The following is a 22,927-nucleotide window of genomic DNA, read 5'->3' on the forward strand; positions in this document are numbered from 1 at the left end:
AAATACAGGTTGTGAGGCTGCATTTTGGTGGGATACAGCTGCCAGTACATTTACCTCTCAAGCTGCCTCAAAAAAGCCCTACATGCAACAACAGAGCCACCCCCCCCCCCCCTCCAGCCCGAGTCTACGCTGTCGGCAGCCGCCTACGCCATAGCCGGATGCAAACCCCCCCACAAATGTATCTGAAGGTGTCAGAATACAATGTAGGGTACATAGTTAAGTTGCTATTGATGGAGTGGATTCTATGCTGAGCATAGGTCAGCCTTAAGTCTAAAGCAGGGCTCCCCAAGTCCAGTCCTGGGGGGCCACCATCCAACACAGTTCGGAGATTTCCCCCCTTTACGGCGCCCCTGCTTGCACAAATGATGCTGCGGTGAGGTGGAGGGTCCTTTTGCTCAGGATGCAGTGCAGGCATGTGCCCCTGTTACCACAGTGCAGTGTTACATAACCGAGGTACAGCAGTGCGGCCCCCGGCCCCCAGAATCCCACATGGACCCTGTGCTCTCAATACCAGCTGGCCGGGCCTCCCTCTCCGCCCTGCTGCTTTCCGGCTGCTCTGCGAGCTCCCGCACGGATTTTAACCGCTCCTGTAGCTAAGATCAGATGTGGGAGGTGATGCTGGCAGGAGGAGGTCACAGCTGACCTACAGTGAACGATCCTCCGGTACAGCAAACACGAGCAGGCTGCATGAAACCACAGCGTGCCGGCTGATAATGCACCGAAATGAAGCTACGACTGGACAAAGGCTCAGTTTACGCCACACCACGTCCCACGCAGCCACCGCTCCTGACGCTGCGCTTTTGCAAATGGTGGTTTGTTCTGATGATGCAGTCGGAGGGTAAATGGGATAGAAGGGAGGCTTTTTAAGAGAATTAAAAACAAAATCCTGAGTCTACAGAAGAACTGAAGGTCATGAAAAAGCTTTTCTTTAGAGAAATACTGGGCTGCTCATGGACACCAGATGCTATAATCACTAAGCAATAGAACATTGTTTGGGGACATCACCCTAGGTTACCATTATTAGCAACTCATCAGCAAATACCAGAGCTCAGAGCTGTTCAGCTCCATTTAAACAGACCTTCTGTTGATTCACAGAGTAAGAGGATGAAAAAAGAATGTGTCAGTGTGACAGTGGGGGTGGGGGGCGTGTCACAAAGCTCCCTGATTCCACCAATCCTTGTCATTGCGTAACTAAGACCCAGAACACCAATACGTGGATTACTTCTGTGTTTGATACTGCGATTTTTGTCAGTCTTAGGAATAAATAGATGAGGTTCTGAGAAGAGCCTCGCCTGTTTTCGTGATCTGTTTAAGCGCTCGCTTGGGCACACAGGTCTTACCGAAGATGCGTTTGTGGAAGAAGAACTTCCCGACAAAGAGGCCGACGACGATGGCCACCAGCCACAGAAGCACTTTAACAATATTCCAGCCTCCGCCTGGGTACTTGTTCACAATGAACGAGAAGCAGTTGCCCACCATAGTCATGTGTGCCTGCGTATGGCTGTGGGAGACAGGGTCCTCAGCGAAGATGAGGAAGTTGAAGAAGGTCACCAGGCTGGCCACGGACAGCCGAGCCCATGGATGCTGGAAGTAGTAGCGGAAACGGGCGTCAATGTCCATCCTAAATGACCTCGGCCTCAGGCCACCTACGAGACGGACAGAAAAACAAACCCTTCATCACCACAATATTTTAAGGGAGGTTACAAAAGATAAAACAGGCAAGGGCTGAGGTTCAAGCTTTATAAAAGCAAGCTGAGCTTAAATTATACACTCTTAGAGATATGCTAGCATTCACTGTTCCTCCTCCCTGTAATTTTCATTTACTCTTCATCATAAAGGGAAAATTCTTCAAAAGCTCTGTAAAGCTAATTTAAGAGCTACTAATCTTCTGGGGTTGGACCTTCTTCCACCATCTAACTGTTTCCCCGTGAAATCGTCAGACCCTATAATACCCCTTGGAAAACTACTCCTCTCCCCAATGCTAGAAAGTAAACCTGGCTTATTTTTAAACCACAGGTTGGGGGATGGAAGCGTGGTGGGTTCCACTTTAAACCTTGTTGTACCCGTTTAGCACCCATACGGCTCCAAACCGTTCATGTGACCCAAAATTACTGCTTCCAAGAATACATGCCAGACCACGGCTAAGAAATATAGGTTACCTAAACACTAGTTATGTGTGTCTGGACTGTGAAATTTCAAGTAGTATGATCTCGAAGCTTTAACACATAACTGATCACGAAGCTGAAGCAGGCAGAAATACTTCTTGATGGTGACTCACGGTCTTTATGGGCATCCCACGAACGGATTCCCGCACGGAGGGCGTCAGCAGAGACGATTTACATAGAGCAAACCCCGCCGACCGACTGGCGTTGATAACGAAAGCTGTCAGAAATTCAGCCTTGCACGCCGGCATAGCTTATTTACTTTAAACCACCTTAAGATCTGCCCCGATCCTTTGTCTAATAATAGAATGTATTAGGGTGGAGCTCAGAAAATGTCACTCTCCCGCTTTTGTTTATTATTCCAAGGCAAACTGTTTTCTGTAATTCCGAGGGGTGCAGAATACCGTGGCTGTTCTCCGGAAGCGCGTCCACGCCGCCCTACTCTGTCTCCCTGCATTTCTTCGGGATTACACCGGCGCCTTCTCGCGTTGCCGGAGGGGGCTGCTTGAAAGCCGTGGCTCCACCTCCTCCGCTCCCCCAAAAACAATGCGTCCGAACCGATTCTTTAGGCTGGCGGCAATGAAACAGGAATCCCGGTAGTGTGTGACTGACATGCACATGCTGTGCGCCCAGCCGGACAATGCGGGCAATGCGGTCTCTTGTGAAGCACCATGTGCGGACGGCGCGATCGAGCACAGGCGCGGGCACGCACGCACATAAACACACACCGACCTGCTCTGCGCCAGCTGCACACCCCTCCCCACTCAAGCTGCACCCTCCGGACCACTGGAAAGATCCCATTCGCTGCCGTGCTGCCTCATCGCACCAAGGGAGCCGACGGTGCCGTAATAACCCAAATGCTTGGAGATGAGGAGATTATCCATGTGACCCGTCGTCCCCTAGGGCAGAGGCAAACCCCAGCTGCTCCCCACCACGGTGATGGGGTATGTGAGTGCCGGGACGGGCTGCTTCCGCTGATGCAGCTTACTCAGCACAGATTAGGCGCCTCGGTGCCGCGTGTCAGGGGATCTCAGGATATAGAGACTCATACCATCCGTCCACTGGGACGGAACCAACACGTCAGGGTTTCCCATAGCCAGCTACAGGGGTCGCTTTCAGGCGTATATTTATTAGCAGGAAGACATTGATAAAGCTTTGCTTCGAGTGACCACGCAAAGCTCTTTCACAGAGTCAGCTGGACAGGGCTGTAGATGTTTTTTACGCCACCCCAAACGGAGATATGCTGGCATTGCTGTTGTGTCAGGTGCTCTGGCTATCTTTATAGTTAATATGTAATGATTTTTTTTTGTATTGTCAGCTTTACAAATGATACATCCTTACAAATCCAACAATTTACAGGATTCGGTGTATCCAATGTATCATACAATGAATCATTATTATTATAAAATAAAAAATACAAGATGAAGTAATAGATCAATATGGAAGAGCATCTATTTCTAGTTAGGGTGTCAGAATATTTAACGTTTAACATACAAAACACGTAAAATATTTTAGAATGATTAATTGACAGCTAATCATACAGTACTACAAATGACTTTTCGGTCAGACTCCGCTTTGCGAATCTAAAATAAGAGGTGAAAAAACTCCTCATCCCGATTGTCCATGACACTGTTCTCAAGTCTTCCAATCGCTAGCGGCCGTCGAAACTCGTGACTAGGTGACGTGGGGCAGCTCGTGTGTGTCGCGGGGCTGCGCGATCACGTCTGGCGGCGTGGGCGCGGCAGCGGGGTGACGTCACGGCATAGCCGGGTCGGGTTACTGTAGTCCCATTTCCCTCTTCCGTCTTCAGACCCTGTTCAGCAAAGCGGCCGACTCGAAAGGAAATAAGTACAATGTCCCATCAAACAGGCATTCAAGGTAAATGCGTTTACGGTTTTTTCTAGACGGTTCATGGCAAGTTTTTGAGTTTCGTCTAATGAAAACGTATGATTTGCATCGCTTAACGTTTGGATTGGGAGCATGCAGAATTTGCCTCTTAGGGTGAAAGCCCTGTTGTTTCAGTATCAGCCAGTGTGCTTTTTCCTTAATAACCTGTGGAGTATCGCAGTAAAAAGGGTTTTATTGGCAATCCTGGCTTTTGTGCTTTTGTACAGTTATTTACAGGTAATCTGTCACTTGGTCAGTCGTGAGTAATGACCTACTCATGCTTCTGTAGCCAGATAGCTTCCTGATTGTTATAAGAAAGGTCTTAAATATAGATAAATATCAGCACCTGCAGTAAGAACGAGCCGAGACAGCAGACAGACACGCCTAGGCGACCAGGGGCCAGCGACGGCCGTCAGGGGCCAGCGACGGCCGTCAGGGGCCAGCGACGGCCGGCGGGGGGCAACCACGGTCGGCGGGGGCGAACGACGGCCGTCAGGAGCCGGCAGTTGTTTTAACTATCAGATTTCGCAGATTGAAAAAACATAGCTTATACTCAGAAGGATACAATATATATTCGTGATGTTGAGGATATTGAAAAAAAATGACCATAGCATGAAAAGAAGGGTGCCATGAAATTCCCTCATCTATAAAAGATAACGTCTGCAAAGCTATTATGCTGAAATATCCCGTTTGCAGTTTTGCTGTAACTTCATCTGATAGGGCTTCACTTAAAATAGGGTAGATTTTTGCTGTAGTTGCACGCCTGGTCACATTGCCATATCGACTTTGTCTTTCATTTTGTAATAATTTACTTATTAAGCTCACGGTATATTTAGGTCAGAGTCAGGTTTGTCAGAAAGCGTATAAAAGATTCTTCATTAATTTTTATGAGGTTGCTCATTTAATTTAACATTAGGATGCTTAACAGTATTTAGCACTCAGCTTGGTTATTAAAACATCTGAGCTCTTCTGTATATATTCATATTTACAATAACGTTTTAACCTACACTTGTGCTTCTTGTCAATGACAAGTATGCTTGTAAACACTAGAGTCTTCAATTGTGATTATTCACTATTTTTTTTCCAATTTCTGAGACACTAGGCTTGCAAATCATAAAATTTAGGACATGCTATAACTGTTTAACGATTATGATTATGCTTTGGTGCATGGTCTGGCACGTTTAGAAAGAGGTGTGCATCCTGCATGCGGCTCAGTGTAGTTCACTTTTCTGAAATGACGAACACGTAAACTCCAGAAAAAAAGAAGTAGAAAAAACGCTTTTCATGTGTCCATTTAACTCTGTCATCACAGCTGCTGAGGAGGTGAAGGAGATTTTCGCGAAGGCGAGGAACGGCGATTATCGGGTCCTGAAGATTGTCATCCAGGACGGTGAGTTTCTGCTCATCCTGCCAGGCAGGGCCCCGCCCATTTCAGGACCCCCACCTCGCCCATTTCAGGACCCCCCTCCCCGCCCACGCACATCTCCACCAATTAGCCAATCACCCAACATTATTACTGCAGAATGCGGCTATTTTTCTACAGCTGCTCCTAATGTCCTGTATTTGCTTCCCTGCAAGAAGGGCACAGCTGACTGAGAAACGCACAAAGCGGCGTTATGACTGATTCCACTGCTCTCGTTTCAGAACAACTGGTTCTGGGTGGAACGAAGAAAGCCGCTAAACAGTGGGACCAGGACTATGACTCCTGCGTCTTCTCTCTGCTGGAGGACGGGGTTCCGTGCTACATTTTGTACCGGCTAGACTCCTCCAACAACCAGGGATACGAGTGGATCTTCCTGTCCTGGTCTCCCGACCACTCTGCCGTACGTGTTGCTTAGGAACGCCCGGAGAAACCTGCATACGGCTTAAGCGGAACATTCCGTAGTCCGGAGCTGATGGGAGCAAGTTACGGCTTGTTAGGTTCTTCCTTGGCAGCAGATGACTTCACAGTAGCTGGATGCTGCTGTCATTTGCACTAAGTCTGCTGTGTTGGTTTAATTGGGGGGAAAGATTACAGGATTAGGACAGGTTATTCAGATCATATTTGTTTAATTTTGCAGATGCTTCTTTCCGAAGCAACATACGATCGAGAAGGCAAGTTCAGCCAGTCCCCAGAGCAATTGGGAGCCAAGGGCCCTGCACAAGGGCCCGATAGCGAAATCACTCTGCCAGCCAGGAGATTTGAACTGGTGACCTTCCGATCATGGGCACAGAGGCCTCACCCACAGAGCCACACACTGCCATCGGTCATTCTGACTGCTATATTGGCTCTGTGACACCAGGATCTTATGTTTATGTAGGGGTTTGAGGAAACCAATTGTTTGCACGACCACATGAAAGGGAGGCATTGTCTGCTTAAGCTCAGCGTCGGGCGTCCGTGATGCTAATTTGCCGTTCAGTTTCCCCCAAAGGGGAAGACTGGCAGTGACAGGACAGCATAAAATTTTAAAGGGCAAAACTTGTCCACTGCTTGATTTTTACTACCCAGGAAGAGACAGCTCAGCGTTGTGTCCAGTGCCAGTAATTAGGAACACTGCAGTCGGCCTCCAGGTTTACGGATGTGGGGAATGTGTCTCTCGCCCATTAGGTTCGACATAAGATGCTGTACGCTGCTACCAGGGCCACAGTGAAGAAGGAGTTCGGAGGCGGACACATTAAAGATGAGCTCTTTGGCACTGTAAAGGTGCGCATTACACCGATGTTATTTTTAAATAGTGAGGTTACTACTTGCAACTTTTAACTGAGCAACATGTCAACTGAGTGCATGACAACCAGACTAAACTGATGAAGAAGCACATGATGTTCAGTGCTTTTCGAGTAATTAAAATACACCCACCTTAATTTTTCCTAATTTTTACTGGCAAAATCTGCAGTATCTGGTCGTTGTCACTTTGTCACTCATTTGACATAGGATTGCTTTGGTACCACTAAAAAGAAACCCTTAAAATTACAAAGTTTTGCTGAGAAAAGTCTAACACGAACCAGGGAGAACCTAGAACATTCGAGTGGAGGATCTTAGAACAAGAGGCCGCCAGCTGTATAATGTGAAGTTTCTCATCTTGGGCTTTGGAATGTCTCTGTTCTCTTGTGAGTTTTCCGTGGGTCCTTTTCCAGGATGAACTGTCTTTGAGCGGGTACAAAAAATACCTGACCTCCCAAGCTGCACCTCTCCCCCTGACTGCCGCAGAGGAGGAACTGAGACAGATCAAACTCAGCGAGGTAGCCCGTCACCCTCTGTATGCTCTGATGCCACACCGGTACACTCGTTGCTCACTGCCTGTTCTCCAGATACTTATTCGTTCATATTCTCACACAAAGACATTCACAAACATACTTGGTTCAACACACTACTACTGTTCCCCATATATAATCACACACTAACTTGCTTGCTTACATGTATGTAATAACACACTAACTTGTGCGCTTAAAGTTTAACACTCAGTCCCTTTCTCTCATAAACGTTTAGTAGTTAAACCTAAATGTCTGATTTTGTATGTAAGGGTTTGCTCTGTGACAGCCAGGCATCCCGTTTAGGTTATCCTCTGTCTCATGCGCCGTCTTTCCTAGCAGAGCTTCTAGATGATTGTTAAAGCTGTTCATTTCGCTGATTCAGAGGTATTGGCACTTTGGCTTGCAGAATAGGCCAAGGTCAGCATTGGCAGCCAGGTTATGATCAATCACGGTAAAGATTGCTGATGCTGGTTTGAGTGAAAGGCTTTTCAGAATTAACCGGTTCTGGGCAGCTTGTGTGTGTCATAAACAGGAAGCACATTGGAACTGGGTTAAAATAAAGGCTGGTTTACCCCAAAAACTAAGCGACACCCATGTTTAAACAGGCTACTTTTCATTGTGACAGTTGAGTATCACTGCAGTATCACTGCTTGGGATTTACATGTGTACCCATCAGGTGTCAGCGCCATGTTCTGATTGGAGGATTTGTGATGTTACGTCATTATTTGGTTAGCATTTTCATGTAACCGAGATAGGAAAACGAATTGTTCAGAAGCAGTGATTTATGCCAGCAGCCTTTTTGTCTGTAGGTTTCAATTTCCTTAATCTGTGTCCCATTGCTACCTGAAATTTCTTGTCAAATAGATTCTTGAAGCAGATCCATTCAAGGTTTGCCATCATGGAGGGGCATCAGTTGTTTGTACCTGTGTGCGATTATACAGTAGATCTGCAAGCATGGGAATATATGTGTGCACTAGGATAAATTTAGATCATTCACTGTATTCATTCACTCCATAAAAGGAAATAGCCAAGTTGATTAGTAGACACGCCTTCTGTTTTAAAAAAAAAAATGTTTATAACAGGAAGCTGTGTTTGCATTTCCCCTGCAGTCAGCAGCTGCTGTAGATCAGGAGGAAAAGATTTGGGATGTGTGTCGTACTTTTAGCTGGGAGGCATTGTGTTTAGCAAGCAGATGGGAATGAGGAGGATGAGTTTTGGGTGGTGTGGCAGCTACATGAGGAAGACGAGCTTCTGGGTCATTGCCACATTGCTCTGTTTCACCTCCTGAAATGCCCACCAGCCGAGCAGACATTGCTCTCGCAAGCAGCCATTTGTGTTCCACTTGCAGATCTTATGCAGTCGTACCCGTGGAAGATACCCCAGCAGCTTCTAGTGCCACCCGCTCTCTTCTGTGAGCGTGTGGCGTCTCAAAAAACACTGACCTTCTGCTTTTACTGCGTAATCACCAGCGAGCCACTTTCAGAAGTGCTTCTCTATATTTATTTTCCAGTTCTTTCTGACCCGTGACAGCTTAGTTATGTTTGGCATCCTCACTCTTAGGTGCAGACAGACATCAGCGTGGACACCAAACAGCAGACCCTGCAGGGTGTGGCCTTCCCCATGGACCGGGAAGCTGTTCATGCTCTGGAGCAGTTCAAGGAGAAGAAGTTCAACTATGTCCAACTTGTAAGGAAAACCCAGATCCTCTCAGTTTCTGCAAACTGCAATCAGTGCCAGCCATGCCGTTACAGTAGGGGTATTCAACTAAAATTTAAAGAGGTCCAGTTAGAAAAAATTTCTTGAAGCAAAGGTCCAGAAGATCATAATGTCTAACTATTTAGTGAAATATATATACAAAAGTAGCCTATTGGTTGTATGAAACATTACGGAAGCTTCAACGAACCTGAAATCACCAATAAACTACGTCTGTTTATCCAACAGGTTATATAATACATTCTGTCACTGTGTTTGAAAATTTTTCAGCTTTACAATTTCAGGACAGATCAGCCACTCTGTTAGGAACATTACGGTATTTTGGTTGCGGGTTTTAGCTTCGCTGCTGCTATTAACACCTATGGCACATTAGCTCAGACAAAGGGCTGCATAAGCCAGACCAGGTCATGCTTGGTGGTTAAAGGCGTTTGATGTTCATTGACGTGGGAAACGGCGGTTCTAGTGCTAAACCACTACCAAAAAGACTACAAAAGCTGCTCCGGATAAAATAGAACCGCCCCATCAGGATTTAAATCATAACTTTCTGTTTTGGCTATCGGTCCGTATGGGGCAGCTTCTGGGTCCGGACCCGGACCGCGGTCCTCCTGTTAGTGACCTCTGCCCTAGAGGAATATGGGGGGAATGTGATTGGCCAGAGGAGCATGAGGGGAAATGTGATTGGCCAGTGGAGCATGGAGGGGAATGTGATTGGCTAGTGCAGTGTGACTGGGCTTTGAAGTGATAGGTGACTTTACACGAGTGGACCAAGAATCTGTGTCGCCTGCAACACCTAGTTTAATGCTGGCTTTATTTCCTGCGCTTTTTTCTTTTTTTTGGTAGAACATTAAATGGCCCACAGTGCCCCCCAACCCCCATGGCAGGCTTATTTTTAGAATGTGGCATTAAAGTGCTTTTCAGGCAGATGGGTAACATCTGGTCAGCAGAGAGCGTGTCTGGCGAAGCCTAATGGTGACTTTCCCGTTTGAAGTGACTGCTTTTTGCTGTTAAGCCTGAATATGTTTCACGAAAACATAATTTCTCTTTACCGGAGGGAGTCGCTTATTTTTTTCCCCCAACAGGAAATCGATTTTCAAAAGGAGAGCATAAATCTGTCCAGCACGGCTCCCACGGAGGTCAAAGACCTGCCGAAAAGAATTCCCAAAGATTCAGCCCGCTACCATTTCTTCCTGTACAAGCATTCCCACGAGGGAGACTACTTGGAATCCACAGGTAAAACGGGTCGACCTCAACGGCTTAGCGAATAGCTGTGGAACAAGGCATTCAGAATTTGTTTGCGGATTTGGTGCTTATTCCATTCTGGCACAAGTGATGCCCCCTATAGTGAAGTTTTTGTTTTCCAAAATACCTGTTTGTGCTGTCATGGCAATAGGACAACTGTCTTTGCACTCAGGGATGGGAGGCGGTTGTCCAAAGTCCGCCTCTTGGGTTGGCCACACAGGATTTTGCTCGGAAGCTGTGATGCTTGGCAGGGCTGCTCTTTTGACCTGATCTCATGTCTGAATGTTGCAGTCTTCATGTACTCCATGCCTGGCTACAAGTGCAGCATCAGAGAGAGAATGCTCTACTCCAGCTGCAAGAACCCGCTAATCGACATGGTGGAAAACAGCCTTCACATCGAAATAGCGAAGAAGGTAAGGATGTGGCAACAGGATTACTTAACAAAAACGATTTCTTTGTACAACTTAAAACAGTTAATAAGCTGACACAATACATCTTTTGGAAATGAGTACTCAGTAGCATAATCGTGGGCTCATCCAACAGCGTAGGATTGACTTTGCGTCATGCATCATTCGTCTGCCTCCAAAAGAGTTGACGTTGCTGATCTGGCTCTCTCTCAGCTGGAGATTGAAAGCGGTGATGAGCTGACCAATGACTTCCTGTATGAGGAGGTCCATCCCAAGCAGCATGCGCACAAGCAGGCCTTCGCCAAACCTAAGGGTCCCGCTGGAAAAAGAGGCCAACGTAGGATGATTCGAGGTCCAGGGGAAGGTGAGGACGAAGACTGATCACCCCTCCATAATGGTTCACATTGGAACATTCCAAATAGTGTAAGAAGACATTTTTGAAATTAAAGCAACCCCTATATTCCCTTTATGAAATCCTCAAAGTCCACTTGAGATTGATCTATGCACACAGATGATAAACTAGGCCTAATCAAACGTGAATTTCTACTTGCAGGTTGCTATAAGGAACGTACATCGAATAAGATACACATGAAATAGAATAACAATGCATTCATTGTAGAGCTAAGACAGGAAATGCCATATTTTTACGGCTTTGAGATGTAACAGGAGCGTTTATCTTCACGTCAGGCTGAGGGAAGCCCTCGACCAATGTCATTTTGTCATTTTTTTTTCTACAAACGGGACCATCCTGTTTTTATGATAGATTAAAAGGCTGTAAATAAGAAAGGGAAAAAAAAACAAAAATAAATAACATAAAATTACATGCAGCTGCCCCCATTTTACTGTGTGTTTAGTGTGGGGGGGGGGGTGATACCGTGGCCCACGTGTCCTGTCTGTTGCTCCTTCTGTCACGTGACCTCAGTGACCATACTCGTGGTGGAGAGGGAGTCTGTTCTTTTTAGCTGTCTCCTGCGTGTAACACGTAGTAAGCATGCAGGCTGTCTCTACGTCCTCCCCTGTGCTGCGGGGGGTGGGGGGGGCACATAGCCCTGCCCCGGCTGGAAAGATCCGCTGAGGAAACGCTTTGTCTACCGTCTCAAAAAACCACTCTGTTAGATGAAGCTGCTACCTTATGGATTTACGTGGTATTGTCAGGAATCAGTCTCAAATGTGTATTTTCCTCCTAAAATCAATTTGTTTTAAGGAAACGAATAAATAATTTAAATCATATCTCACAGGTGTATATAAAACTTTTATTTGGTCAGGACGTGTTCCTAATATTGTCACTTCCTCCTGTTAATCCTTAGTACTGGACCATCCCTGCTTTCCCTGTACTACTGCAGACTATACAGAAATACCACAAGACAGTGAAACAGTTACTTTGGTAGGAAAATCCACTTTATTTGGTTAAAGGAAATGAATCTTCATAATGTTTCACTGCTGCTAATGTCTTCGGGGTGGGATGTGGTGTCTGCTGCCATCTGACTTGGCTGTTACCCTTTACTCTTTGCTCTGCTGCCCCAGCGGGAATGTTGTGAGGGCATTTTCGAGCTCCATCAGCACCTAACAGAGAGAGGAAACTTGTGTGCATTGTAATGGTTGTGAAGTCAGGAATGTCAGTGTGGGTAAAATTCAATGTTTCTGTGCCTTGAAATGAGCAAGTAAAATTATGCATGAATAACCATAATTGGTCACTGTGAGATTTTACTGGCAAAGCTTCTCCTTCCACCAGCCCATCTTCCGACTGTTTATCCTAATCAGGGTCATTGGGCCTGGATCCCAAGACAGGTAAACACCCTGAACGGGATGCCAGTCCATCGCAGGGCCTTAACATATCTCAACCAGCAGAATCAAAATATTCAATACTAAGGTGCGCCCTTCTAGGTCGATCTAGATCGTGCCACCCTCCTTTCTGTTACCATTTGAGGACATTACAATGGAGAACATTATAGCCGGCTCTTATTTGTCTTGCATGTGCCTTGGAGCATGAGCACCTGAAAGTCGTCAGCAGGGTGGTTCTGTGGAGGCCTCACGTTCTGTGACCATACTGAGGCACATACCTCCTTTATTTGAGGACGCCTGTTCTTCCTCTCATTAAGACACTTCTTGGACAGCGAGTACATCTTTTCCACTGCTGTTTGGTCACAGGGTCCCATCTTCTTGTCCACAAAGTCCTCAAGTGTCATTTCCTCATCCTCTATTTCGTCTTTCATTTCCATCTGTGACGAAGAGTTAGTAAATTCAACAAATATGGTGTCAATACTCCGAAAGTTGTGTAGAGGAGCACTAGTAATGTATCACTGACTATTGTGTATTTAAGCTTAAGTTTATGTTACATGCCTCTCTTACCAAGAATGGAAGGCAGGAATTATGAAAGCAGAGGAGAAGACATCTGTATACTTACAAGAAGATGTGGTTGGCGAGTGTCATCAGCCGGAGGGAGTCCAGAGATCACCTCTAACAGCACCTGCCAGCAAGGTGACCCACAATCAGAGCAAGAGACTGACTGTTCCATTAGAAATGTACTGGAAGTAGGAGAGACCCTTAGTCAATGAAACACTTCTGCTTCTGATGAAAGAAGGAAAGGTACCACGCCCAGGCTGAAGATGTCGGACTTGGGCGTGATCTCCCCCCTCAAAGCCTCGGGTGCCATATAAGCTGTGGTTCCCACGATCTTCTCAGTCAGCACCGTGGAGGAGCTGTGCTTGGAAGAATTCCGCGTCAACCCAAAGTCTGAGAGCTTTGCCTCGAACGTCTCGTCCAGCAAGATGTTCCCACTGTGGAGTGGAGCAGGGCAGATGTTCTACTGCTGAAACGGCTACTGCTTCAGTACAAGCTCTTTTCTGCTGAATCTATGATCAAATACTGCAGGTGTAACTGGTACACATTGCAGCGTCATCAGCGGTCCTGTTTGGTTGTGAAATGTACCAGAATATTGCAAGGACAGCAGCTCACACCTGTGTGTTTGCAGTGGAGGCTTACAATAAACGCTGCATCCATAGGCCAGTCAGGATCATATATCAGGTACTGAACTTGCAGAGCAAGGCAGGGCAGTTATGGGCGGGTCGTAACAAAGAAACATCAATCCCAGCAATCTTATCAAGAAAGGGCCATTGGGTATGCGGGTTACTGTGTGCAGGTTTTTGCCATAACTCCCTAATAAATTACTAATTTTAGGACTGATTGGCTGATCCTCACACCTGGGTCTGAACAGCTGACCTAAAGGTCATCCCAAAAACCTGCAAACACAACAGCCCTTTGTGGACAAGATTGCCCACTGCTGACTTAAAAGATGCAAGTGAATCAGTAATGTTGAGTAAGTAGGTAACAGATAGGATCCAGGCTGTATGCTTATGAAACAGTCGATTACAGACACTGTATTCTAATGCAAATTACACACCAAAACACATACATAGGGAAAGCAGACCTGACCACAATCACCACAGTTAATTGTTTTGGCCAAGATTAGTAAGTACCTCTTCACATCTCTGTGAATGTGATGGTTATGGTGTAGATATTCCAGGCCTCTCGCTGTTCCTATGGTAATCAGACACCTTCTAGTCCAGGAAAGAGGAGAACTCCCACCCTGCGGTGGACATTTAGACAGAATTTGGAAGCAGGTGATGCACAGTTTTTGCAAACAGGACATGTTGCTTCACCATACTAAGTACTTGCTAAGAGTATTTTTATTTATTATAAGGGAGTAAGCTGCACTACACTCATGTTCACTAGGTGACTGGTCAACACGGAGGAACAAATCAGCACTTACAAGGCAAGCCAGTCGGTCCAGCAAGGAGCCATTGCACATGTAAGAATACACAAGGCAAGGATGGTCGCCGTCACAAGAAAAGCCAACCATGTCTAAAATATTCTTGTGTTTCAACCTGGTACAGAAGAGTTGAGACATGTCAGATACTTTATAAAAACACTGAATATAAACTGATGTTAACACATCACATTTAATAAAATGGTACTTATTCATTTTCTAGCTCTCTGAGGCTTCTGATGGGATAACCCGTTATTCTTTTAATATTACCAACGAAAACACAAAAAAAGCTTCTCGTGTAAACCAAAGCCACTACAAATCTGAGTACGGCCACCTGTGTTTGCAGAACAAGGGAATGGCCACCTACATCTGCAAAGTCTGGACCTCTTGTTTGAACTGAATTTTCAGTTCCTGGGGAGAAATGTCACCCATCTGACAAAGAAAAATAAACAGATATGTAATCTGTTAATAAACAACCAGTCTGACTATGATGTGATAGTTACAGTAGCTAGAAATGACTGCTTACTTCTCAGACCTAAATGTACGTAGTCAAATGAGGCATGAGTCAGCGCCTTGTGTTGAATTTCGGAACTCACACAGCTCAGTTTCTTGACGGCCACATCTGCCCCGTTGAAGCAGCCCCGATACACCACACCGAAGCCTCCTGCCCCAAGTCTGCTTCCACCCTCCAGTGCAGGCCTGTCGTTGAAGTTCCCGGTCATCTGGAGCAGCTCCTGAAAAGAAAACCCACGGAACCCTGGGCGCCCAGAACAGGGGCGACGCTCTGGTTAAGGCAACAGGGAGTGGGAGAAAATGCCTCCTCGTCACGTAAACGTTAGTGCTGCCATCTTCTGGTAGTATCAGATAGCCCCATTCAATGAAACTAGCTCCAAGTTCGTATTTCAGTTCAGAAGCAAACCACGATAATGTTGTCCAAAAATGCAGTTAGCATTTCAGGCACATACAAACTTAAAATGAACATAATCAAATATAAACCTTAATATGTACTTCAATTCACTACACAAACATATAATTCCACAAATTAACAGCAGTGATAAAATCGCTGGCCTAAAGAGTGCCTGAGCATTAATCTGAGCTGGACTTTTACATACCTGAGTCACTGGGTTGATCCTCATCTTCCACCGGCTCTTGAGAGGTTTGGGAGATCTGCAGATGTTCCACTATGTCGAGGGGGACTGTCACCTCAGCGGACTCCTCTCTTCCTGGGACAGGAGACCATGACACTGGGATCCTGGTGACTGCATCAGTAGTGAATAGAATTCATGCATTTTCCTGAATCTGTATGTCTGTGTTTATGTTATTCAGAACTTCACTTTCTTCCTCTTACCATTGGTGGAAAACCTTGTGTAAACTGGAAATACGCATGAAATGTGTTTGAAATTTGTCATAATCTTTACAGTCAATGCCTTAGGTCACATGGCATACTCTGGGATGTCCTAAATTGCTTAAACATTTCAGCTTACCTGGGAGCAAAATATCGGCTGCTGCCAGAAGATTGTTTTTCTCTAAAATTTCCACCAAGTCACCCACTGTGCAGTTAGTGGTGCCCCAATCATGCAGAAGTTCAACTGTGGGGCTTTTTCCTGAAGCCACCAATCCTTCAAACCTCCTGCAAGTGACAGCACAAAACAAAAATGAAAAATATTACCAAAGGTTATGCCTATATTTTGTAATTAGAAGTATTCTTGGGGCAAATGCATCCAAGGAAAAGGAATAAAGCGAGAGCGTCCTTTGGGCCACATTGGTACACCATACTGTAACGGTAAGCGCGCCCCCTGCTGGTCACTGTGATTCCCGTAGCGCTGAAAGACGAGCATCGCTAACACTGCACGCCTTTATATTGAAGTACCTTAAATGATTCTGAGTGTATCTCGGCTCTCCTGTGGGTTTATAAATGTTGACAATAACTTTCTTCCAGTTATCATGAGGATCCAAAAAGTCGGACAATTCGCAGAGTTTTCCATAACTCAGATTCCGGACAAATGTAGATGGGGTTATTGATTTAGCCATCCTGAAAATGAATTATGTTGATTACATATTAATAATTTATTAATTCAACTAATTATACATATTATTAACTGTTAATCAAGTGTGCATTTACAACAGGAAACAGCATTAAGTATTAACTGCTCCCTTTCCCGGAATTATTCGCAGGTCAAGCAATTCGAAACTATTATTGCAAATGTACTCAGTACCCACATGATTTAGATACAATTAATATGAACTCACCTTTAAAATCACAGGAACATAAAAAAGCATTCACTTTGTTCAATACTGCTGCTAAAATCTCCATAATCTGACAGAAAACAAGGATTCTTCTGTTATTGAGTAACTTCCTGGCCAAAACGTTTTAAGTGATTTTTGTCGGCATACACTACAGGAACTTTTGACCGTCACCTTTAATGGTATTAGACACGTGACGCGGAAGTAGTCCGACAGCACTCTGCTGTACAACGTGCAGGACAGGCACTGTGGCTTCCAAAGCGTACAGGACGAAGTGAACGCGTTCGTTTTACATTTATCGTTTTTCTTATTCCTAGTATTGTATTATACGTGATATTGTATCTTCAAAAGTAAAATGTAGAGATTAAATAGCACAAGAAACGTTTTTTGTTTGATACTGTCAAATATATGGGGTTCCTTGCTTAATTATAAAGTTGACCAACTGTATACAAGCAGTGTACTTTGTTTTGGATAACACCGATACCGTTTAGTGATCACATAAAATGGACCAAGTAGAAATAACCTGCAGTTCCGTATCTTGTTTTATTTCAAACCACGAGGGTTTCCAAGGAAGCATAAAACATTTCACAAGTGACTTTGTAGTGACTGAGATTAATATAGACGGACAGATGGTGTATGCAGAAAGTTTGGCCAAGTCCCATTCGGAACCATTATTATGTTCTGGTAACCGGCAGCGGGGCCGTAATTGTGAACCAAAGACTGACCAAACCGAAGGCTCTGCATTGACAGACAGCAGCAGAGAGGAGAGAGCATCACAACAGGGTGCGACCGACCATGCCTTCTCTGCATGTGTGAATATGTGGGAGCAGCATCATGATCTGGAGCAAATTCTGGGCCGTTCGGTAAATGATGAACTTGAGAAGTTTGCCATGGAAAATAGTTTGTGTTATAATCATAATGCCGGCGAAAATCCAGGCAGGGAACACATATCTCTGGGTACATTTCCAGACAAGCACCAAAGGGCGAACGTGCATCGTGCGGTGCGACACACCTTCCCTCATTTAATGACCATAACCACCAAAAACGAGATCACAGTAAAGCAAAACCCCGATTACAAAGAGCTTTCCTGCTTGGTTTCGGAGGAAGAATCGCAGGACTTCTTTAGGTTTATAGACGCCAAAGTTCCCGATTCAGTCTTTACTTTCAAAAGTGACGACAATAAAGAGCACAGGAAAGCGGTGCATCATTTGCTCAGCAAGCGTTTCGGTAAACTGGTGGAAGCAAAAAGCTTCACCGGCGTTAATAGCGGTGAGATGCGAGGAGCGACGGTAAAGGTGCGGTTCAGGGAGCGGAAGAGGACGGCCGCAGACTGCGTGGAAGAAGACATCGTGTATACGGGCAAGTCAAGATGTTTACATTTTATCCAGGCACCCGTTCATTCCTTTATTCAAAATGTTTTCAAGTCTCATTATCCTTTCAAGTTAGGTAAAATGTCAGGGTTGCCGACTCCGGTCAGCTGGCTAGAGTGAAATTTTCAATTTGAGACAGTCCTGCACACGATTTCCATTTATGTATGAGTTTTATTACCTTGAAAATAGTCTGTAGGGTTTGCAAACTACCCCAACGCTTTTGATGTAGCTAATTCTAGGTTTATAATTGAATAGATATATAGATTCGCCGTAAGATTTCTTGCGTGAGTGTGAGTTTCATGCTAGTGATAGTTGGCACCTTGAAATGTGTTTTCTCTTTATATATGATTTAATCTGCTGTAATTGTGATGTATTCTGCTTGTAACTTCCTGCAGCCTTTGTTCTGAAGAAGGAGAATCTGGAGACCCTGGAGGCTATAAGCTATATGGCTGCATCTCTGGGTGTGCTGTCATCAGATTTCACCTACGCTGGTATCAAAGACAAGAGGGCCATCACTTACCAGTCCATGGTTGTGAAAAAGATCCCCCCTGAGAGGTACACCAGCTGCTTCAGACGTTCCAAAGATATGCATCTGTGTTAAACTGATGTATCATAATTGCCCTTAAGATGACACTGTGTCCTAATAATGACAGCTTTGCTGTGTAAGCTGTGAATTCCCAAACATGCTGTTTAGTTTTTTTTTTTTTATTATTTAGATGCTGTATTGGTGAACTAAGGTTTTAACTGAAACTTTTTTTGTTTAAAATCCCAAAATGGGTATTGGTTCACTACTGTTCTTTCTGTAACTTCACTACTGTTGAAATGAATAAGGTTGCGATTAACCAGGTTACTGGTGTGTGGCTTCTTTTATATTATTAATTAACGAAAAGACAAACAAACACACATGCACACATTATCACACAAAGGCTGGGCAGCTAACAATAAGCGAATAAGTAGCGAATAAATCAAAATCATATTTACATCCTTTAAATCATATTTATATGTGGGAGCGGGAAATGTGTTGTGTAATAATTAGACGGGTCAGTAATAGTAAGTGTGTGTCTTCATTGGATACAGACTGAAAGAAAAGTGTCCTGACTTTGAGAAGAGAGGGATCTGCCTCTCCAGCATCCATCCCGTGTCCCAGCCTCTAAGTCTCGGGAGGTTGTGGGGGAACCATTTTGACCTGGTTGTTAGGGACCTGAGGCCACACTGCACTGATCTGAGATCAGACCTGGCTCAGCTGGTGGACGAGGCAGTGGACAACATAAAGGTAACTCAGATGAAACGAAGTGACCCCATGAACGTGTGTAGCATCTCCATCCTGTGACACTGGCAGTGTGGCACCAGTGAAGCAGTGCCAACTTGGGAGACTGTAGCGAGGTTCTCAGTGTTGAATGTGCTGATGAAATCCCTCATCCTCCACTACGGAAAATGGCTGATCGCCCACTGCAAACATCTCCATTGTTTTAGTGGTTATGTCTTTAGCTCTGGTGCTGCTGAATTTGAATATTAACTAAAGTCAAAATATAGACACGCAACATTTAAATATACTTGTTTATTTTTGTGTGGGTCTCCTTTTCCTTTCAGATAAACGGCTTTGTTAATTACTACGGTCCGCAGCGGTTTGGTACCGGCCAGACTGTTCAGAGTGACCGGGTTGGACTTGCTCTGCTTAAGCAAGACGTGGTACCTCTTATTCCCTAATGTCTAATGATTTTCTACAATCAAAGCCTGTTATTTTGTTGCATTGTTATGAAAAATAAAACTGAATTAAGAACTGGTCTGACGTGTAATGAAGTAAATAATCAAAATATCCTTTTACATCAGTTACTGCAGAAAAGGTTTTTTGTCACTGTATTTCATTGAGTTAATCATTACTGCCAAGTCTCCTCCGACACAGTATGAAGACTTTTTCATTTGCCTTTATCTCCTAGGTAACGGCTATCCGGTTGTTCTTTACCCCAGAGGATGGGGGGGGGGACCCCTCGAATAGGGCCAAACGCCACTTCCTGGAGACAGGTGAGTTCTGCCGGCAGCAGTGGCGTGTCGGAGACACAGTAGAGAAACAATAGTCATTATTGACATTTGAGCTTTTTAATAAACATCAGATTTCACGCACTGACCTCATCGAGCACTGGTCAAACACCGTTTTGTTTAAAGCCATGTTTGCCAGGTGTGGTTGAGGTAAACTGGCTCCCACTGGTAGCTCTGTGTTGATCCTCTCGTCCGCCACTGCCGGTTCCCAGGTAACGCCAAGGAGAGCCTAGCCCTGATGCCGGAGCAGAAGCCGCGGGAGAGGCTGCTTCTGCGCGCTCTGCATCGCTACGGGCCGGGGCAGGACGGCTGCACGCGCGCATGGCTCAGCCTCCCTCACGGCATGCGCGTCTTCTACACGCACGCCTACTGCAGCCGGCTGTGGAACGAGGCCGCCACCTACAGGCTGCGGCAGCTAGGACGCCACGTTGTACAGGGCGACCTGGTTTGGGAGGACAGGGAGCGGGGAGAGGGAGGGAAGCAAAGCGCTCGTCGGGTAAGGGGGCCGGCGCCCTAAAAACAGCCCAATCATATTCAGTACCTTGTTTGGCTGAGCAGCTGGTCTGATGTGTAATGCATTAAATAATTAATATTTCCTTTTGCAGATATATTTAAATTCAGCCACAGCTCTTTGGGTGTGGCTGTTGCATATTTTTTTTCCAATGCTCATGGGAGTTTCCTTCAGAGATTGTTTCCTTAGCATCTGGCATTATGAAGTGAAGAGATCAATTGTCATTGTTGACACACCACAGCACGACGACGGAATGCATATAACCCATATGTGACATTGTGACATAGCAGGGGGCAGTTACTTCAGCGCCCGGAGAGCAGTGCTTGGGGGCGGTACCTTGCTCAGGGTACCTCAGTGGCACCTTGCTGGTTAGGGATTCAAACCAGTAATCTTTCGGTCATAAGCATGCCACCCTAACCATTAGACCACCACTTAATGTATGTGTGTAAGTAACCCTTCAGATGTTACTGATGAAAAATTTTTGCTTTCTGCATTGACCTATTGAGTGTGATGAACTCCAGTTTGGAATATCCATCATAGATTAAACAAATTTATCCCTGTAACCTTGACTAGGCACCATGGAAATGCGACAGTCTAGTCAGCGATAGCCCTGACCTTTGAAAGCTCTGTGGACCCATAAATGCACATGTAACGCACAAACACAAATAAATTAATGGCCATCGTGCTTCATCTGTTTGCTAGATTCATGTGGTATCGGCTGTAGAAGCAGTAGATGGCGTTTATTCACTCCGGCAGGTATGGACCCAGTCACACACACACACACACACACACACGTTGTCTTGGTTGTAAACATTCTGCCACCTCAGCATGACAATGCACTGATGCTGTTTACAGGTTGTTCTGCCAATGCCTGGAAATACGGTGAAATACCCAGAAAACATCGTGGGTGACTGGTACCAGGAGAGGCTGGCGTCTGACGAATTGCAGGACTGCCGGTTCAGAGTGGTGCCTTTGAAGCTGAACTTGCCTGGCTGCTATCGCCCACTACTGGCCTATCCCCAGAACCTCACACACAAACTGCAAGGGCACAGTACATCTCTGCAGACGCAGGATTACTCAGATCACACCACTGCTCCTAATCTCACTCTGTCGTTTGATCTGGATTCTTCCTGCTATGCCACGGTCTGTCTCTGGGAAATCATGAAGTGTGAGCTGTAGCATCAGCATCTTGCACAGTTCTTACTATCAGAACTTACTGTTGAGGTTTTTCAGATTCATTAGTTACAAGAAGTCAAATGCTGAATGACCTTCAGTCTCCTTTTTCCAGTTTCTAAGATTTAGAATACTGCCCTCTTGTGGTAGAATACAGGTTAGTAATTTATCTGAAGGATCTTTGACATAAGCTTCTTTGTGGAAATGTTCCTGGGAATTTAGTTTTTGATCTTTTGGAATTACCTTATATTGGCAGCTGTAACTTATAAAACCGCCTAGGAGACATTTGAAACTATATTATGATGTGCAGGAGAAGTTTTTCATAAAGAGGTTTTAGTCTCACTGTGTCTCAGAAGTTCCTGATTAGAATCGTCTTTTAAACGACCAGAACTGTTTAATCATGTACTTGGTTCATACATATTAAATATTTGGTTCTTCTGGTATTTCAAGAGGCACTGTGATTTATTCAACATGCTTTTATGGAGGGTGGAGTGTGCTTGGGTGGTCCAAGGACTCTGGTAAGATCAGCAGCAAGACGAGGGGCCTAGTGCCACCTGGCGGTGACTTTGTGCACAACAACAAAGCAGTTTCAAGGTGGAAGGTTGCACAGTATAGAAGTAGTGGTACAGTGGCTCAGTGTATAGCACCATTTTCTCCTGGGGGTGTTCTGTGAAGCAGGATTTCCCAGTTAGCTGTATAACTTAAGCCAAATGTGAAAACTGGTCAATAGGAAGTGGAAGTTATCTGGCTAATTAAGAAATCCTGGGCGGTATTCCACAAAACAGGCTTTCTTGCTTAGCCGGATAACTTGTCAAATTTAAGGTAGTCTGGGCTAAATGTAAGGTAACGAAGATAAAGACAGTTTAGCCCAGATTACATTAAATCCAAGAAGTTATCTGGCTAAACAAGAAAACCTGCTTTGTGGAATACCCCCCTGCATTCTGGAATAGCCCTCAGGGTTTGGGATTGGAATCCTGTCCCATAGTCTGTGCGTGAAATTTGGACATTCTAGCTGGTCAGTCCAAAGTCGTGCAGTTAGGCTACTTGGCATCTCTAAATAGCCTGTAGTGTATGTATGCGCGCACCGCAGCCTCGTGCCAGGGACAGGCGCCCGGCCTCCCCGTGATCCTGACCAGCAGAAGCGATGGAGAGTTTGGGAAAGGGCGAAAAACAACGGCAGGCACGCT

At 45.3% G+C, this 22,927-nt stretch overlaps 4 protein-coding genes across 12 annotated transcripts in view; 2 read left to right on the forward strand and 2 right to left on the reverse strand.

The window, feature by feature from the left end:
* Positions 1–3,027, reverse strand: part of tmem117 (transmembrane protein 117) — a 42,180-nt gene extending 39,153 nt beyond the window's left edge. For 2 of the 5 annotated variants that reach the window (XM_023791443.2, XM_023791450.2), the window contains exons 1-2: positions 2,279–2,888; positions 1,341–1,646 (exon numbers count right to left, since the gene is read on the reverse strand). In XM_023791443.2, the coding sequence (XP_023647211.1) occupies positions 1,341–1,620 (280 nt within the window). In that variant the 5' untranslated portion in view covers positions 1,621–1,646; positions 2,279–2,888. The other 3 variants (XM_023791442.2, XM_023791441.2, XM_023791447.2) reach the window with 3 other exon arrangements.
* Positions 2,967–12,326, forward strand: LOC111833299 (twinfilin-1-like). Of its 2 annotated transcripts, none has more exons than XM_023791459.2 (11): positions 2,967–3,106; positions 3,973–4,040; positions 5,362–5,439; positions 5,694–5,872; positions 6,637–6,732; positions 7,164–7,268; positions 8,841–8,966; positions 10,073–10,223; positions 10,524–10,645; positions 10,853–11,062; positions 11,947–12,326. In XM_023791459.2, exons 1-10 carry the CDS (start codon positions 3,102–3,104, stop codon positions 11,018–11,020), a joined length of 1,098 nt encoding a protein of 365 aa, XP_023647227.2. In that variant the 5' UTR covers positions 2,967–3,101; the 3' UTR covers positions 11,021–11,062; positions 11,947–12,326. The 2 variants fall into 2 exon arrangements, with proteins under 2 accessions (XP_023647227.2, XP_023647226.2); XM_023791458.2 differs by lacking the exon at positions 11,947–12,326 and adding an exon at positions 11,193–11,460.
* On the reverse strand, positions 12,020–16,812 carry irak4 (interleukin-1 receptor-associated kinase 4). 4 transcript variants are annotated; one of them, XM_023791455.2, is made up of 12 exons: positions 16,656–16,812; positions 16,276–16,437; positions 15,890–16,035; positions 15,518–15,628; positions 15,002–15,162; positions 14,773–14,837; positions 14,409–14,523; positions 14,116–14,225; positions 13,230–13,416; positions 13,044–13,106; positions 12,700–12,858; positions 12,020–12,202 (listed from the first exon to the last, which is right to left on the reverse strand). In XM_023791455.2, exons 2-12 carry the CDS (start codon positions 16,434–16,436, stop codon positions 12,140–12,142), a joined length of 1,341 nt encoding a protein of 446 aa, XP_023647223.2. In that variant the 5' UTR covers position 16,437; positions 16,656–16,812; the 3' UTR covers positions 12,020–12,139. The 4 variants fall into 4 exon arrangements, with proteins under 4 accessions (XP_023647223.2, XP_023647222.2, XP_023647220.2 ...); XM_023791454.2 differs by having other exon boundaries at positions 15,002–15,189; XM_023791452.2 differs by having other exon boundaries at positions 15,518–15,664.
* Positions 16,813–16,829: 17 nt separating this feature from the next.
* On the forward strand, positions 16,830–22,183 carry pus7l (pseudouridine synthase 7 like). The gene is made up of 8 exons (XM_023791440.2): positions 16,830–18,008; positions 18,415–18,574; positions 19,097–19,292; positions 19,610–19,708; positions 19,957–20,041; positions 20,269–20,552; positions 21,270–21,323; positions 21,423–22,183. The coding sequence occupies exons 1-8, from the start codon at positions 17,153–17,155 to the stop codon at positions 21,744–21,746; spliced, it is 2,058 nt and encodes a 685-aa protein (XP_023647208.2). The 5' UTR covers positions 16,830–17,152; the 3' UTR covers positions 21,747–22,183.
* The last annotated feature ends 744 nt before the right edge of the window (positions 22,184–22,927 follow it).

Source organism: Paramormyrops kingsleyae, chromosome 1 (genome assembly GCF_048594095.1).
Source record: "Paramormyrops kingsleyae isolate MSU_618 chromosome 1, PKINGS_0.4, whole genome shotgun sequence".
In the NCBI taxonomy this organism is placed as follows: Eukaryota; Metazoa; Chordata; class Actinopteri; order Osteoglossiformes; family Mormyridae; genus Paramormyrops; species Paramormyrops kingsleyae.

Bases quoted from the DNA above. Each gene is read 5' to 3' on its own strand.
- LOC111833299 (XM_023791459.2), top strand. The intron at 4,041-5,361 runs GTAAATGCGTTT...CTGTCATCACAG, and splicing joins CCATCAAACAGGCATTCAAG to CTGCTGAGGAGGTGAAGGAG. The intron at 10,646-10,852 runs GTAAGGATGTGG...GCTCTCTCTCAG, and splicing joins ACATCGAAATAGCGAAGAAG to CTGGAGATTGAAAGCGGTGA.
- irak4 (XM_023791451.2), bottom strand. From the start codon at position 16,436: ATGGCTAAATCAATAACCCCATCTACATTTGTCCGGAATCTGAGTTAT. The intron at 13,107-13,229 runs GTACCTTTCCTT...CCTTGCTGGCAG, and splicing joins ACATCTTCAGCCTGGGCGTG to GTGCTGTTAGAGGTGATCTC. The intron at 12,859-13,043 runs GTAAGTATACAG...TCTTCGTCACAG, and splicing joins CTCGCCAACCACATCTTCTT to ATGGAAATGAAAGACGAAAT.
- pus7l (XM_023791440.2), top strand. From the start codon at position 17,153: ATGGACCAAGTAGAAATAACCTGCAGTTCCGTATCTTGTTTTATTTCA. The intron at 18,009-18,414 runs GCAAGTCAAGAT...AACTTCCTGCAG, and splicing joins AGAAGACATCGTGTATACGG to CCTTTGTTCTGAAGAAGGAG. The intron at 20,042-20,268 runs GTGAGTTCTGCC...GCCGGTTCCCAG, and splicing joins ACGCCACTTCCTGGAGACAG to GTAACGCCAAGGAGAGCCTA.